We start from the raw sequence: 16,394 nt of genomic DNA on the forward strand, positions 1-16,394 counted from the left end.
CTGTCAGTGTCAAACAAATAATAAGTCAATATCAACCATTTCATAGCCAACTATCTTAAAGTTGCAACATCGGATTTAAAAAAAGATGTAAATCCGCCATTTTGAGAAATAACTCTTTACTTATTGGTATCATTTTAAAGCTTGAAAAGATTACTTTTTTAAATAAGCCATTACCTACTATGCTTTCCATAAAAAAAGTAAGTTTGTGCCATACCTCAAAAATTACGGCCGTCAGAAAACTCTGGTTAGTCTATCTTTTTCAGTGCAAAATTATCTAGAATATTCGTACTTACATGATTTCTTTAGAACCAATAATTACACGGCTAGATCGACTAAAAGAAATCGACAGAATTTGGTCTTTGCTAAATATCTAGTAAGCTATGCACTTTTTCGAGAAACCAAAAGTGGCTCTTAATTAACCCCCTAAAGCTGCAATTCTTTCCCCATTTAATCGACTTCGTAACTCTGCTAGTTTCCGAAGTCTCTTCACTAATCATTGAATAAAACTCATCCTGTATGAGAGTTAAAGACTCATATAAAAACTTTCCAGGTTTTTTGGACATTTCGTCTTCACTACAACACCGCTTCGATAATACTGAACGAATCGCGGCTATTTATAGTGATACGTGTGAAAACATGCATTAGATTTTGTATTGTGTAGAAAAATGGTACGGGGAAAATGGCACGATTTTAGAAGAACAAATCGCATGTTCACGCCATATCACGTAGGAGGTACCATTAATTTTATGGTATTGCCTACTATGTGTGAAAACAGCCGACTTAAAAACTCATCTATGAAATGAAGAAATGAGTCATCAAGGCAGGTCCCACAAAAAGGGGTCAGGAATAAACATGCAGGCGATAACAGTGGTTCGAAATGTATTAGGGCCCTCCGTTAAAGAAATGTATATGAAACGCACACTGAATTTAGGATTAATAAGAAATTTTAACATTTTCAACGTATTGAACCGCTGGACGGTTTATCAGGCGTCAAGACATTTTTTGCTGCCTTTTTTGTGGGACCTGCCGTGATGACTCGTTTCTTCCTTTCATAAACATAGTTTTTACAGTTTCGGTTTTGCGATATTACTACCGTTTATGGCTCGCCAAAAACGGCATGGTAATGGTGTCGTGTGAAAACGCCCCTAACGGTCTCTGGAACAAAAACCCTTGTTTTCGCTCGCTAAACACTTCCGAGCCTCACTTCTGGCAGCACCCTTTAAACGCCTCAGACGAAACAAGGAGCGTACCGCCCTGAACGAGCCTCGAAGTGATTACTATCATCACCTCTTAATCGACATGTCATTACAATTGCAAATCACCTCAAGTAGCACGTTTCTTCCTGAGAATCCCGTGGGCGCAGACTATTGTTCCCCGATCCCGGCCCCGGGGACCCGGATAAAGATATTTGCCGATATGGGTTTGGCCGCCTTTGAAACGCAAAGCCTTGGTCGGGCTTTTGTGCGGCTCTTCTGCAGGTAAAAAGGCCAAAGGAACACTTTTGTGCACTCCCTTTTTATTACAGATAAAAAGAATATTCCCTTGTTAAAGATATGGCGGTAATACTGGTAATGAGTTTTCTTTATGTCCCGGTACTTTTGAAGTCCTCTCGGTTCGTTTCGGGCTCGTTTGTCGCTGATGCTTCTAATCTAATTGCTCTCAAAGCTTCTTATTTATATACCTTATTGACGTCATGCATGGTGCAATTTTCTCTAGTGCCACTACGCCTAAATATCACATATGTCCTTGTTTTTTTAGTTCTGGCTGTACAGCAAAAACGGGGAAATTCGGCGAGACGAAGCCTGCCTGGACTATAGCGGCCAAGAGGTGATCCTCTATCCATGCCACGGGAGCAGGGGCAATCAGTACTGGGAGTACGACCCTGCGCGAAGCCTCATTCGACATGGGAGTAGCGACAAGTGCATGGCGATCAACGCTGCCAAGACCAAGATAGTGATGGAACAGTGCGACTCTGATTCTCCCTATCAAAGGTGGAAGCTGGAGAATTACGACAAATCCAAAATGGCTTAGTTGCTAAAGAGTTGTTGTGGGACGGACGCTAAAGCGAATCTAATGATCTGCCAGTCAAGATTTTTCTCGAATTGATTTACTAATGGACCTTTTTCTTAATACATAGTTCATAATTATTAATCTAATTTCCAGAAATACAATAATTAGCGAAACGGACACATATCGCGCTAATGAAAACCTGTATCATATCTGGTCATTGATGAACTTCAAGTGCTCAATTTCTTATTGTTATAGCATTCCAGTTAACTGTTAGTTTATTTCTTATTATAGAAATGTTTTGTACTTAATAAAGGGCGATGAGTTCTGATATTGTTCTTCGCGTATATTGGTGTTTATTTTAAGTAGGTAACATCTCTATACAATGTTGCTTTTCGTAGGAATCATGAAATTGATCGAAATCCATTACATGCGAATATTAAGCCGCACACACAATGAACATCGCTATGTATAGCTGAGAGGCTCGATTTTAAATCCGAACGTTTCCAACGAAGAAATTAAAAAAATCTAGTTAAAACTGGCCCGGAGTATTTTAAACATGGAATTATGAAGTCCCAAGTTTGAATTTAATCGAGGCCATCAAAGGGTCAAGAAAATTGCTGAACCAAGAAAGTCATTTGAAAATTGGTCTTCTTGGAAGAGTGCAATACTGGAAATTCAATATTTGAAAGGTATTTTAAATCCGCTAAAACGAGAAACAGCCTTGTATATTGGGTGATTTATGAATAGTATAAATTGTAAATGGATTATCACTGGGATTAAGGGCCATCTACAGACTTCGTTTGAAATAGCACCGGGGGACAACTGAGCCTAAATGTATTGAAATTTATTCAATTCTAATGTAAATATCGCTGTACGATTTGTGCATATCTTTTTTTACATATCTGCGAATTGTACATATCGAGAACTATACTTGTGTTATCCAAAAATATGAAATATGCTTTGATTGTTATTATATCGAATACGTGTACTATTCCCTTATTTATTATCACCTCGAAATAGTATTAAATCGCTTCTCTTATTCTCAATTTGTTCTATTCAAGAGAGAAAAGACAAGAAATAGAGACTAAACTTCTTATTTTTTCAAGATTCGGAACGTGGGAAGGGTGTGATTGTTGTTGTGTGTATTTTTTGTTCCACTGTTATGATCACTGTTAAAATGTGATATGATTTATTAATTTAGTTAAGTATTTTCAAATTTTATCGCGAAAATAGTTGTAATGATCCATAATGTAGTTTACTCTGGTCAAGTTCAAGGTAATACTACTCGATTACATTTCATTTTAGTTACTATCAGGTTTTCTGAACATGAAACATGTAAAAATTAGTGATATTTAAATGTCGTGGTTTTAGGCCAGTGTATTTTTATAACGTGCCTTAATTTTCATGTAAATAAATGACAATGTGTTGAATAAAACTTTTAAGTTATCGCTCTTTTTCTCTTCCTCAACCCCGAATTAGTGCAACACATCATTTAGGGAGGGAGCTCTAGCTACCAGTTAACTGACTAGCGGACGAAGTGTTTTTCAACTCAATAAAGCCTAATCAACATTTGAATTAAGGAGCTACCTACATAATGAACAGAAACACATACAATAATATAAAAATGTATTTCTGCTTAATCTTAATAATTACAGTCAAAAAGTTTCAAGAAAAACCACTAGTTTCAGCTAAAAAAATAAATGGAACTCAATATGTTATTTATATCGAAATCGCCTTTTCGGGGTAGTCGCTTTAGCACCTTGTTCAACTTATTCTTGCTAAAGTCGGTTATTGAACCGTCGCTCGTAAAATCACTAAAAAAATATATTAGAATAACGCTTGTTAAAAATTTTCTATTCCACGGTAGTACCTGGCACTGGACGCATACATATCGAACAGAAAAGCCGACAAATTCTCTAATATCGGCTCAGAGTGGAGGGCGACGAATTGTTCTCTGCATATCTGTAACGATTATAAATCAGTTAATAGCTCAATTTCACATGTAATTAGTCTCACTTTATTCATAATGTGAATTGTGGAAGCATGCGTCCAATAGCAGTCGTGGACCGAAACAAACGTAATTCCGGCCCTGGCGCAAAACAAAGAAGTGAGCATCATATGACTAGAATCCAAGGAATGGATGAAATTGGGGGGAAATGCGTTTTTTTGCTTCATAGTGTTTGGCTTTCTAGAAATACAAAAAAGTATTTCCAAATTTTTGGCAACTAATTTGCACATACTCGAATTGGTCTAAAATAGAATTGTCATAACCCAAAGGCATTCCAGTGACCTTCTTAAACTTAATGTAAGGCTGCACCACCGGGAGACCTAAAGGGGTAACCCATTCCAGCAAGGAACACTTAACCCCAGTAATTAATCGAGCACATTCGGTGAACCAGTCTTGAATTTCTCTCGTTGACGTGAACATCGACCTCAGAGATTCGAAAGTGCGACCTAAAAGCCTTTTTAGAAGAACTTTATACTTGGCTGAAGAGTGATTTTCATACCTGTAAGATACGAAGAAGCAGCCCATACAGATTCTTTGGGAAAATCGTCGATGTCTTTGAGTTGTTTGGCGATTTGCAAACGAGCCCCAAATCTAGTCACGCCGTAAACTGTCGTCATGATGGTTTGTTTGATGACTTTCCGTTTGATGAAACCATTTAGAACTTTCGCAATCTACAGAAATTATTTAAATTATCGTGAGTTAAGTGTTTATTCCAGGCATTTCATATTAAATAATTTCTAACAATTACTTCTATTCCGGCAGCCTCATCTCTAGCTCTTTGCTCCTCAACCAAAGCCACCACCGCACTATACACATCTTGAGGAATATCCGAAGGTGCCAAGTTCACGCTATACGCGCCAGCGCTATCGCGACCCAATGCAGCGTAATGTTGCAAGCCATTGCAACTTCCATCCTAAATCGCAAAAATTTACATTAAAACAAGTAATTTTTAGGTTGCAAGCAGCTGGTTCTGACCTGATGGACTGGAAAATGCGACCGATATAGAGCAGGATCGATACCTGACTTCAAAACATCGGCGATTTCCATGCAACAGGCCAACGTTTGCCATGGCTCGTCGGAGTTAATCCACCACATTTTGCCTTCTAAGGGATTATTTGCCGAGTCCAGGATTAAGTCCATAATGTTGTTCGCGAATGCCAATCTGGAAAGATATCGATAAGAGAGATTTGATTAAATATAGTTTTTCTTCATAAAACGTTAGAGAAAAGCAGGATTTCTTTTATAGTCGGAGAAATTGGAAAAATTTAAAAGAATTGTATCACTTTTACGCTTACCTATCTGCTAGAGAATCGCGCTTTTTAAGTCCAGTCAAATTAATCAAATGTATTTTCAACCAGTCCAAACCCGATGGTCCTAGAGGCCTCGCCTCGGCGAAAATCAGCATAGACCGCGCCAAATCTGAACCCAAATGGTTCAGATGAGGAGGTACTGGGTAGACGCGCCCTCTAAAGTCCATATTATGCGGAAGCCAAAAAATCTTGTCTCGGAACTAAAATATAAATAATATTTCTTGTACGAAATAAAATTTCTTATGTAAAAAACAATAAAATATGGCAACAACAAAATTTTATGTAAGATAGTTCTTACGTGATTGGCCAGTGAGAGTCTGTACAAACAATCGCACCACAATGAGAACATTTCCGCCTGTTTCCTGCGATGTTGTAGTTTTAGTTTATAAAAATGATACCTCTCCTCTTTATCTACTCCTTGAACTGGCGATGAGGGAGCTGGCAAGGACGAGGGTGGCTGAGGCACATCCAATTTCGAAGAACCTCCATTGCGAAACACCCCCAATATCACATCAAGGACTTTTGAATTTACTTTCCAAGGCACTGAAGCCAACTGGTTCAATGCGTCGAGATTTGGATATAATTGCACGGAATCTACTTTCTCTAACCGCTTTTTCTGGCTATAAGCCTGAAACGGAAGTCGAACTACATCGGTAGGAGATATTAAGTATCCTCCATTGTTTATAGAAGTCCATGGCACGGGAGGGCAAACCATCGGTACTTCATTGGCAGGAAAGGTCAAAGTTTCAGGCTGCGATGCCTTATAGAGTTTAGATAATATGGGGTGCGGTTTAATTTCTTCCTTAACTATCCGACCTTGGCTGCGGAATATGGTGTAAAAAGCCGGTAGGAAGTTCTTGTTGCTACGGTCGCGTCGCATAGAATTTACGTCCACTTTCAAATCGTGTATTATAATGTGGTACAAGAATCGTCCAAGGGAAATAAGAGTTCCCGGAGCCCATGGTTGATGAGCCATATCTAGGGTGGCTCCGTTTTTGCACTGCTCATGCTCTAGAAGTTGCCATTGAATACGCGGATGTTTGAAGTCTTCGCCACATGGGACATCTTCGAGTTTTGTGAAAGAGGTTGCATAATTTTGACAGTACTTTTTGTGAATCTCCATAGTCTAAAAATTGATACAGATATTGGTCGGATACAGCAGAGTCAACAGTTGTGTAACTATTGTATAATTGTCTGAAATTCAGAGCTAAAATAAGATTTCTACCATTTAGATGTATTTGAAGGGTAGTGTCTCATTCAGTAGAAATACCAACAGTTAAAAAAGATATAGAAAAATAGAATAAAAATGTACCTGATCCAGAACACCAGTCTTCTGTTTACGCACAATTTTGTACCTCATATATAATTTGGCTCCTAACATTTTGTGCAGCAAATGCACTTCTGGGCTATATGTTTCTGAGCCTTGTGCGATTCTTTTGGCCTCTTGAACGATAATTTCAACTATATCACTGCTAGGGACGCACCTCAGATAAGGTTCAAGGGTAAGGGCATGTTTTTTAGCAGAGACAGAGGCTAAGTCCCGCTTGAAAGCTTCTTGTGTTGACTCGGCCCACGATTTGTAATGTTCCTCTAATCTCAAGCGATAGTATATCACATCACTGGAAGGTTCGTCTTTGGTTTCTATAGATTTTATCTAAAACAAATTCATTGATTAATTTAAGCAATAATATTAAAATCCGAAATTTAGTATTTTTAATCATTACACACTATGCCATTACACCACTTACACTTTTCTTTCCTTTTTCTTTCTTAAAATGTTTGTAGAAGAACTTACTGTAACATATCCCTTCTCTTCCATAAGCAGCTGTGTCTCCGTCCATTTCTTTATTACATCTGGCCCAATCAACTGTTCCCCCAATGCCTGACCACTTCCAACTCTCAACTGTTCTTCACTATTCAAATTATTAACCAAAGGATTATCATAAAAGACTCTAGGAGCATCAAATGTTGGACTATAATTTAGTTGATGTGCTCTAAATGCCTTCAGCACTTGATCCCTTTCGTCATTTAAAAATATTCCCTCATTCATAATTCTATCAAATGTGATTCCTTTGGCTACTGCTTCTTTGACTTGAATCCTTATATCTTTTAAGTAATGGTTCTCAAGGTTAACTCTTCCCAAGCACTCAAATATAGCAGTGTAGCAGTTCAAGTTAGGCTCAATATTTTCGTCTTTCATTAGCTTTAATACTTGTTCCATTTTATGGTAGTCTGAGTTATTGGCAAATCCCTATAACACAAGAAATTAGTGCCAAAAATTCTACACAAAAATAAAATATACCTTCAAGAGTGTATAATAAACATTAAGGTTTTTCATGCTAGAGAGTTTTGGAGTCATGCTTTTTTTCACTCTGCTCTGATGGTAATAAAGAGCCTGCAAACCTCTGTGTGGATTTTTAAGGTGGTTGCACACCTCACTATAAGCTGCTAATGTTTTGGCAGCAATGATATCTCTGTGTTTCTGAATGATTACAGATTTTTCTATGGTATGTTTTTCTTCAGTATGCTCATTTTTTTGTTTTGACTCAATGGGTACTGGAAAGTCCTCAACTACTTCTGGTTCTAGAGAATCCTTAACATCCAAACTAACAAAGAGAAAAGAAAATAATTTAAAATTGATTCAAAATTGAGACATGTGCCCACCTTTTAAACTCAAGCTCGGCATCCAAAACTTCCAATTCATCAACAAAATCATTTGAACTTGAGCCATTTTGAATGTTACCTAACTTATTATTAATATCACTGCTTTGATTAACACTAAGATCACTGGGTATAGGATTCACTGTCACTGTCTCGTAATTACCAATATCATCTGATGTTAAGTTACTAAAACAAAATGATTAACCCAAAACTGATAAAACAGGGCTCTAAGTAGTACATACCTATAAGTATGTGACAAACATTTTAACTTATAAAGTTCATTAAGATTGATGTCTGAGGACACTAAAAGATTCAAGTCTGATGGTTTTAATTTGGTTACATTAGCTTTTCTCATGTATGATGACATGTTGGTGACTGAAAGTGAAAATGTTAAATTAAGACTTTACTTGAAACACAAATCTTACTTTCAAGGATATCTGTATATTTGGGGGAACGTTTTTTCAACCTCTTCTTTTTGGTGTTGTTCAAATTGGGATAGGTAACTGATGATTGACCTCTGCATTGAGCTGTACAATAGGTACAAAATTATTTGGTTGATCAAACATTTGTTAAGACATGCAACAAAATATGCGTGAATACCAGGAACAGTTGCATATAAAATAAGGGTAAAAGCATTAGCAACTTACTTCTGGAGGTAGTATTCAAACGTTTACATAAGAGGCACGTTTTTTCGTTCACATTCGACCGGGTGATTTCGCTAAAATTACGTAATGACAGGGGTAAAGATTTATCGAAATACGAGGGGCTGCGTCTAAATAATAGAAACATTGTGAATTGGTATGCAAAAGAGCATATTTCGTGCTTATTAGCTTAAAATAGCGATTATTTCTAGAGCAATATTTTGTTTGGAACTTCCGCCATTTACGAGTTTTTTTTGTTGATCAGCTGATTAAAGGTGACACTAGGTTGGCAATTAACAAGGAGTAAATGGAACTTCTGGCGAGCGTGTAGACTTTGTAGATTATCTATTAGGCACATAAATAATTGGTGATTGATGTATTTTAGTTGATTGTTACACAAGGCTGCTAAAGAGGCTTTGAGAAAAGGTATATTTTAATAAATGTAGTATATTTATTGATAATTTCGTTTCGTTCAACCAGATAGATTGCGACATGTGCGCAAACGCACAAAACATCAAATCGTTTGTGCTGTTCGCGCAACTTCGCACCTACCGATTATTCACGAAGCCCGGACAAAAATGTCAAACAAAAATAGGATTTGAGGAAAATTTCATAAAATGGCGTCGCTTGGCGAAAACGACGTACGTTTTTGATGAATTTTGTGTAATTGAAGTGATATCTCTGCGAATTTTATATATAAAGACTATAATCTTCTTAAAGGTAAGTCCCATTTTGATTGCTTTTACCATGCAGAATACTTCTCAGACGTTGTGGGGCCGTGAAATCGGTCGCGGTTATTGGGTAGACCTAGAGCCTTGTTGAACCGCTGCTAAAGAAAAACGGAATTTAGATATCCTTTCTACTAAGTTTACGTATAACAAGCGTTTTCCTTAGCAATTGATTAAAAACCTTAAAATTGAACTACTGGCCAATGATACAGTGTCCATTTTTTTTTTACCAATATAGGTACGTACGTAGGTATAGATATCCATATCACATACCTACCTCATGGCCGCATTGCACCTATCTACCATCGACTACTGAATTTACGTAGCTAAGTTATATGATATCCATCTAACTTTCCCAACACTGACCATTTTCTTTTATAATTCTTTACTTATAGAGTTCTTATTTTTCGAAACTCAGCACCTTGACATAGACACAGGGGATAAATTCAGAATTTTTGTCATGATATTTAATCACATGGTTTAAGTTAAAGGACTTGATTAAGATACATCATTAATTATGAAAACAGAGTGGTTCATCAAATCAAGTATCTTTGGAAATGTAGGAATTCATTTATAAATAAAACCTGGGTTGGAAATTCCATATTGAGTGAGTTACTTATTGAGTTACTATATAACTTTCAAATTATGGAAAAAACTATGATTTTTGAAAATAATAAATTGTATTGATACTTTGGATAGTCAATTCTATGAATTTTTCAGTTAATATGCTTCTTCTTTTCAGTTTTAAATGGTCACGTACATCTTGTTTTTAAATTTGTTAGTGTTATAATAATATAAATCATTGTTAATTAATTTTGTATTCATTAAAACCTAGATGATGGCATAAATAAGAGTAGATCTTAAATTTTCTCATTAAAGCTGCATGCATATCTTACAAATTGAATTCCCGCCTATAACCCAATTTTAGAAGGCACAAATATCAACGGCGTAGTAAACTGCATCAAACAGTAGTACCCCATGATGACCGTGCAGCTGCCATTTGCACATTCTTCGCAAGTATGCGACCTTGATAAACTAGAATCGTTTACCTACGGGTTAGGTATACACAGTAATAAAGACCAGGTCTTTTCTTGCTTGGTAAAGCCAGTTTTTACAGTTATAACAAAAATATTTACATCTTGGTAGACATACTTAGTCAAAAGTTGTAAAGTCCTACAATTGGACAAACGTATTTACCAAGTTAATCCTAGTGTTGCAGTGACAGAGGACAATCTAATGTCAGTTAGTGTATCTCCTTGTCCACATTCAATGTTATCAAGGTTTGATTCACAGTACCCTAAAGCCTAGCGGGACTTACAACCATATCATTCTTTGATGCAATTTTTTTGGAGTGCTTTTTAGATAAGCTTTTATTCTTTATATAATATTTGTATAAATATAAGATAAGTTACTAGATACTTGGTTGTTGCCAAAGTGCTTATCTCTACTGTAGATTCCACTCTAAAGTGGGACTGCGGCAACAGTGCCAGCCGGGGCTTGTTCCTAAGCCGGTTTGCAATAGTGGTCTTGATGCCAACGATGACGTACAACCTGGCGCGATTTCAACTTGCCATGTTGCCAAATTACAGGCGATTTATTCCTAAGATGTAGGAATACTCTAAAACAGTCAAGGTTACTATTAGAGAATATGGAAACTTGGGATGATGAAATTGTTTCTAATTTTTACCCGTGTTCTGTGTGCGAATTTGTAATATAATGGGCATTGAAAAAGGTCGGAGACGCGGAAAATTGTTACAAGAGAAGAACAGTTAAAAGTTTCTGGCACCCCAGCCAAAAGTCGTCACAATTCTGATGTTGTTAATTATTCTCTAGTGGTATTGAGTTGGTTTAATCACTGTTAAAACCAGTGTTTGTTTGCTCAGTCATGTCTGTTCTTTAATCTACTTTTCCGTTACTTTTTCAAGAAACAAAACATTGATTTCAGCTGCAGTCGGAAAGGAAGTTTTCCTTCTTTTATTTGGGTGGCGGTTCGTCGTTGCTTAAATCCTAGAACCGGGTGTTAGATTCTATCTCAAGTCTTAACTGCCGATATGGCCGGGCTAATTTTGACCCGCATGATAGCATATCCTAGATATCTGAAAAAGCCTAGACACTTGGTAACACCAGGTTCTAGTAATTATCTCTTGCTGGCAAATATAAATAGCCCATTTTTGAGTGATTGTCGTTGTTGAATTGGTATAGATCTTTACGCAAGAGGTCGATTTACCTCCGCTTTACCTTGAATGTCACTATTTTAAACCCCTTTAAGTATTTGTTAATTTTTTTGCGTTTGAAGTCTTTGTTTTCTCGCTATCATTAGATTACATGTAGTTTTTGATAATGGTTTCTTAGACTTTAGTAGCCAGAAACTCATAAATCATTCTCTTTCTTTAAATTGTACATTTATTTTTTAATTTCCTGCAATAAAGAAAATCGAGGGTCAAATTTTATAATATTTTTTACACCTTCAATTGAGGATTATAGTGGCTCTGCCCTGTTAAGCACAGTATTTATTCCGTGGACTTTTGAGGAACAAATGGTGTCTAGATTCCACGTCACATTAACGGACCTGAATCGCTATCTGGCATTCTGGAACGGCTTGGAAACCTTCTCATGGTTGAGAATCGATTTTTTCAATTCTGGATAGTCGCCTTTTTGGTGGTCTAAATAGTGGGATATAACTGCTCCCTCCTTAATGTATTCATGCCCTCTTTAACGAGTCTTTCCTGCTAACAAATTGTAAGCAAAAACCAAGAGCATAGACAACATTGCCTGGCCTCGTTCGAAAAACGAAATATCAATTTCCAAGTGCGGGTTTGCCGAAGCTTCTATTTATGGGCGTGGTGTTCTTTTTCGTAGCGCTGCTATGAAAAATGCAACTGCGCACGTACCTGTCTCTCTATTTTGTCTATAGCTCTAGACACTGCTTTCGCATTGCGAGAGATTCGGAATAGACAAGTCCTGTATAATTGATGTTGTAACTTCGGCGACAGGCCTGAATTGTAAATAAATTTCGGGTTAATGGCTCACTTTTAGGTGAATCTAGTCCACGACTAGTAAATACTTATGTAATTCAGCTGCAATCAAAATATTTGCCGACATCTAAAGGGCGACATTCGATAAATCTTGACCTATTTTTAATGTCGCTCTTAAAAATAGCCGTGACACCCTCAATGTTTATTTCAGTTGCACACATGTTGGGCGTAATAGCGCCGATGTAATCGGGGAAAAATCTTTCACGACCTCGAAATAATCCCTTCAAAATTTCAAGTAAATTCCCTGGAGCTTGCAACAGATCCCAGTGCAACGTGTGCGTCGCCCCATTTCGTTCCCGCCAAACTGGGTCAGCATCAAAAGCGGGGGTCGCGCCGCTAAGGGGTAAGGTCGGGTCGAGGGTACGAAGGGCGACGATAGGACAGGCGAAACTCCTTTTGTACAGAGCGATTCATTATATTTGATCAAATGGATATTTCCGTTATCATCGGTCCCACGAAAATATTTAAATTAGCAGATCATCTGCTGTCAAATTGAATAGAGAGCATTGGAAATAATTGAACAGATCTCTTTTCTCTGATCTCAAAGATGTAATTATATATGTGTATCTCTAGCCGTTTCTCAGATATTTAAGTCCAAACATTGGGAACAAGTTGTAGGTGTGTCCCCACCTACTTGTCACCATGCTTGGGCAATCAAATAAAACAGTCTTAGGAATAGTCAAAAAACACAAATTGTTCATTCACGTCGTCAGATCTTTACAGATAGGACTTCCTTTTTGAGCACAGGATTTTGCCTGCAGTAATAATTATTTACTCGTTATTTACCTAATGTTCAGGCTTAAATATTTAAGAAATAATTGCTACTTATTGACAAAGGATTACATTTTTGAAATCATGAAAAAGAAATGTTTTTTATTTTTGTACATGGGTGCAAAAAATGTAAAACTTTGTTAATTTAAAGATTTTCGTAGAACCGATAATAATGGAAATGCCCATTTGATCAAATATAGTGAATCACTCTGTAGGCTCAAATTATCAGCAGTAAATTGAATTAGGTCATGTCTTGGTCAGGCAAAGAGGGATCGGTATTGGGAGACCTTTTGTCTTAATTGTCTATTTAATAGTATAGAGAATATCTAGGTTTACGAGACGACCATTTTTCCCTAGATATGTCCATTTTTTTGACGATGGTTAATTCCGAAAAAGCCGTAAAAGTATGTTTAATATTTGTAAGAATTCATTATAATTTTAATCAATAATTTTTAGGCCATTGATTTCATCATGACATCGATCCACAGGGTCAGTTCAAATTCAGGTTATTTTGACTAAATGGCGAATGGGACGTTATTGGGTTTTAATTCTATGTATATGAATCTTTCGTGACTAATGAGGACATAGATAGTTAAGTTCTAACGCTATGACGCTCCTTGGTGATCTAATTCCCCCCTCGTTTTATCAATAAGTCCCAAACAGTAGAGAAGGGGGAGGAGGGGTCCAGTTGTTTATCATAATTGCCAAGTTAAAGTGATGCTAGTTTATTTGGCGATGTACGTATGGTAATGAGGTATACACCTCTCGAAAAGTAACCATTCTTCGATCGCGTTACATAATTTCACACTCGCCTGACATGTTCCTAAGAAAAACATGAAGTTACCTGCGCTAATTGCAACGAATTTTATACCGTGAAGGAGTTTGATGACCCCGTTGTGATGCGCAATAGAATTCGACCGTGTCTCTCCTCCCGTTACGCAGGTAGTCATGTGCTACTTAACCGCCAATGGATATTATTGCTATTTTTATTAAGTATTTTTGCTGTTCATATCGAAATTTGAGCGCGGGGATGTCCCGTCCGCCACGTTTTTCCAATTCAACCAACGGTTTGAGAGTGTGAAAAAAATGGCCGTTTGATTCGTTGCCAATTTCATAAGGAGCCGTGGAAATTAAAGAATTAATAAGTGATGACGCACCCAATAATCGGAGTTATAGTCGCTTGACAACAAAACCTCGAATTACCTCCGCGTGTCAATGCGCAGCTACTTGTGGCAAAATTAGAAAGCCGCAATGGGCGACCGAACGTTTGTTTACATTTTTGCATACATAATCTATTTATTTACTTGTTGTTCTTCGAAATGGCGAAAATAATTCAGTCGCGGTATTTAGTTGTCTGCGGGGCACGCTTGTTTTTCTGTGCCAGTCGATAGACGGCGTTGCCATCGTTTTGCTCTTTTCTACGTTTTGCTTAAGGAAAAGGCGGCCATGACAACAATCGAAGCGATAAATTTCACGGCTTGTCGACCAATTTTTTATCAATAAATGTGTTTTCCGAAAATTGCGGTTTTAACCTTCAATTTGTTTAGTTAACGCGATAGGGAATCGGGGAAAGCTATAGCGATCAATTATGGTGACAAATAATGAGGAATTTGTTTTAGCAAGAGTCTTAGAAAACAAGTGAGAATAATTTATTAAATACGCCATATTGATATTTTGAAAACTGCATTAATGGAGGAATTGGAAAAATATTTCGCCGTTTTGATATTTTCAAAACGCGCTTTTTATCGCGACTTCCAATAACTCTCGTTTATTTTAAAATGTGCATTAGTAATTTGGCCCTTAAGCCTGGTTTTTCAACCTCCTGCTGATCAAATTATCTGGAGTTTAAAAAACCGGGCCTTACCTACAATAGCTTCTCTCTCATCGTAGCTTTGTCACTTTTCCGCAAATGATTAGCTCTATCCAGGGATTATCAAGTTAGACGATTCCTGGCAAGTTGAGACTAAAAAGTGTAAGGAAAGTTTTAAGCGATTTCAAATTCTCCAAATACATTAATTATAGTTTCTTGTCACCGAGAGAACAGTTTACGTCGCAATATTCTCAAATTACAGAAAATGATTTTTAACGAGTGAAAAAACTAATTTTTCTACGACCTGCACGATACATTCGTAATTAAATTATTAAAAATGAAATTATTTTTAACATAGCCAACCGCACTCCCACATGCTGTGTCGAGAGTGAACGATTTGATTATAGGCAGTCAAGTATACACAAAATCAATTACTCGCATACTTCCAACACAATGCTCCCATGAATGGTCCACTGCGTTCAATCGTTACTATCAAACTTTCATTTCTGGAGACAAAAATTAACGTTATGTTGTTATATTCACTCTCTAAAGATAAAAAAATGTTATCGATTAGGGTGAAGTATTATGAAAGTTATTTTTTAGACGCTCGTAGAAAAACCTGTTAACGCAATAATACACTTCATAATTTCCCGCCATGCACCATCTTGAAACATGGCAAATAGGTCGCCATGTTTTTTTGCGACGTTGCATTTTTTTAGCACCGTGAATTATGTCGGCTCTAAAATGATGATTTAAAATAAATTAAAAAATGTTCCAATAGAAAATAGCGAATTTTACATTTTGAACCACTCAATTCTCCAATCAAGCAAGCCAGCATAAATTCCTGAAATAAATTATATTAAATCCGGCAACGCGCCCGTTGAATGTTCGAAACTGGTTTCCTTCGCACACTTTCCACCGGCGTAAACGCCCGATCGTGCCCGAAATCTGTGTTGAAGGGGGAGAGAAGAGCAGAGGCAGAGAGCGAATCGCTGCCACGTAATTGCGGATCAATAAACAACTAAAGCCGTGGTGCCCGCAAATCCAAGTATTTTAACGCCAAATTTAATAATATTGTGATATTTAGTATTCTCATTGAGTTAAGTGTGATAAATACATCAACATTGCTTTAGTTTAGCCGTGTACGGTGCTTTATTGGAAAGTGCGCATTGGATAATATGACTTGTGTGTGTTCGCGAGCCAACTTTTTCACGTCCCCCTCTTCTGGCAGAAGGTTCGCTAGTTGATACGATTGGCGTCCAAATTCTGATAAATACGTAAGTTATATTGTAAATTTCTTTAGTTTTAGCACCATCGAGTAAGAATGATAATATTATCAAACGAACATATTGCCCTTAGTGTCTAACTACGCATACGGGCAACATACGTTTCCTTTTTTAGTAGAAAGAAGTAAACATGA

The 16,394-nt window shown here is 37.1% G+C and overlaps 3 protein-coding genes across 12 annotated transcripts in view; 2 read left to right on the plus strand and 1 right to left on the minus strand.

The window, feature by feature from the left end:
• Nucleotides 1–3,457, plus strand: part of LOC136410134 (putative polypeptide N-acetylgalactosaminyltransferase 9) — a 43,194-nt gene extending 39,737 nt beyond the window's left edge. For both annotated transcript variants that reach the window (XM_066392144.1, XM_066392135.1), the window contains exon 11: nucleotides 1,759–3,457. In XM_066392144.1, the coding sequence (XP_066248241.1) occupies nucleotides 1,759–2,031 (273 nt within the window). In that variant the 3' untranslated portion in view covers nucleotides 2,032–3,457. The remainder of the gene's footprint in view (nucleotides 1–1,758) is intronic.
• Nucleotides 3,458–3,619: 162 nt separating this feature from the next.
• mtRNApol (mitochondrial RNA polymerase) lies at nucleotides 3,620–8,890 on the minus strand. Its single transcript, XM_066390492.1, has 16 exons — nucleotides 8,637–8,890; nucleotides 8,415–8,516; nucleotides 8,232–8,364; nucleotides 7,993–8,175; nucleotides 7,631–7,934; nucleotides 7,124–7,579; nucleotides 6,641–6,982; nucleotides 5,627–6,454; nucleotides 5,314–5,528; nucleotides 4,994–5,180; nucleotides 4,767–4,931; nucleotides 4,518–4,689; nucleotides 4,251–4,464; nucleotides 4,027–4,198; nucleotides 3,881–3,972; nucleotides 3,620–3,824 (listed from the first exon to the last, which is right to left on the minus strand). The coding sequence occupies exons 1-16, from the start codon at nucleotides 8,776–8,778 to the stop codon at nucleotides 3,695–3,697; spliced, it is 3,837 nt and encodes a 1,278-aa protein (XP_066246589.1). The 5' UTR covers nucleotides 8,779–8,890; the 3' UTR covers nucleotides 3,620–3,694.
• A 313-nt stretch (nucleotides 8,891–9,203) lies between these two features.
• The window catches only part of gw (trinucleotide repeat containing adaptor protein gawky), a 31,595-nt gene continuing 24,404 nt past the window's right edge, over nucleotides 9,204–16,394 (plus strand). For 6 of the 9 annotated variants that reach the window (XM_066394689.1, XM_066394714.1, XM_066394729.1 and 3 more), the window contains exon 1: nucleotides 15,938–16,251. The gene's annotated coding sequence lies outside the window, so the exon portion shown is untranslated. Of the gene's footprint in view, nucleotides 9,351–15,937; nucleotides 16,252–16,394 lie in introns of those variants that run through there. The other 3 variants (XM_066394722.1, XM_066394737.1, XM_066394696.1) reach the window with 2 other exon arrangements.

Source organism: Euwallacea similis, chromosome 1, assembly GCF_039881205.1.
Source record: "Euwallacea similis isolate ESF13 chromosome 1, ESF131.1, whole genome shotgun sequence".
NCBI lineage: Eukaryota > Metazoa > Arthropoda > Insecta > Coleoptera > Curculionidae > Euwallacea > Euwallacea similis.

Excerpts from the sequence above, each read along its gene's own strand:
- mtRNApol (XM_066390492.1), bottom strand. The coding sequence starts at position 8,778 with ATGTTTCTATTATTTAGACGCAGCCCCTCGTATTTCGATAAATCTTTA. Across the intron at positions 7,935-7,992 it reads GCCGAGCTTGAGTTTAAAAG|TTTGGATGTTAAGGATTCTC; the intron begins GTGGGCACATGT and ends TCTCTTTGTTAG. Across the intron at positions 3,973-4,026 it reads CAATTCACATTATGAATAAA|ATATGCAGAGAACAATTCGT; the intron begins GTGAGACTAATT and ends TAATCGTTACAG.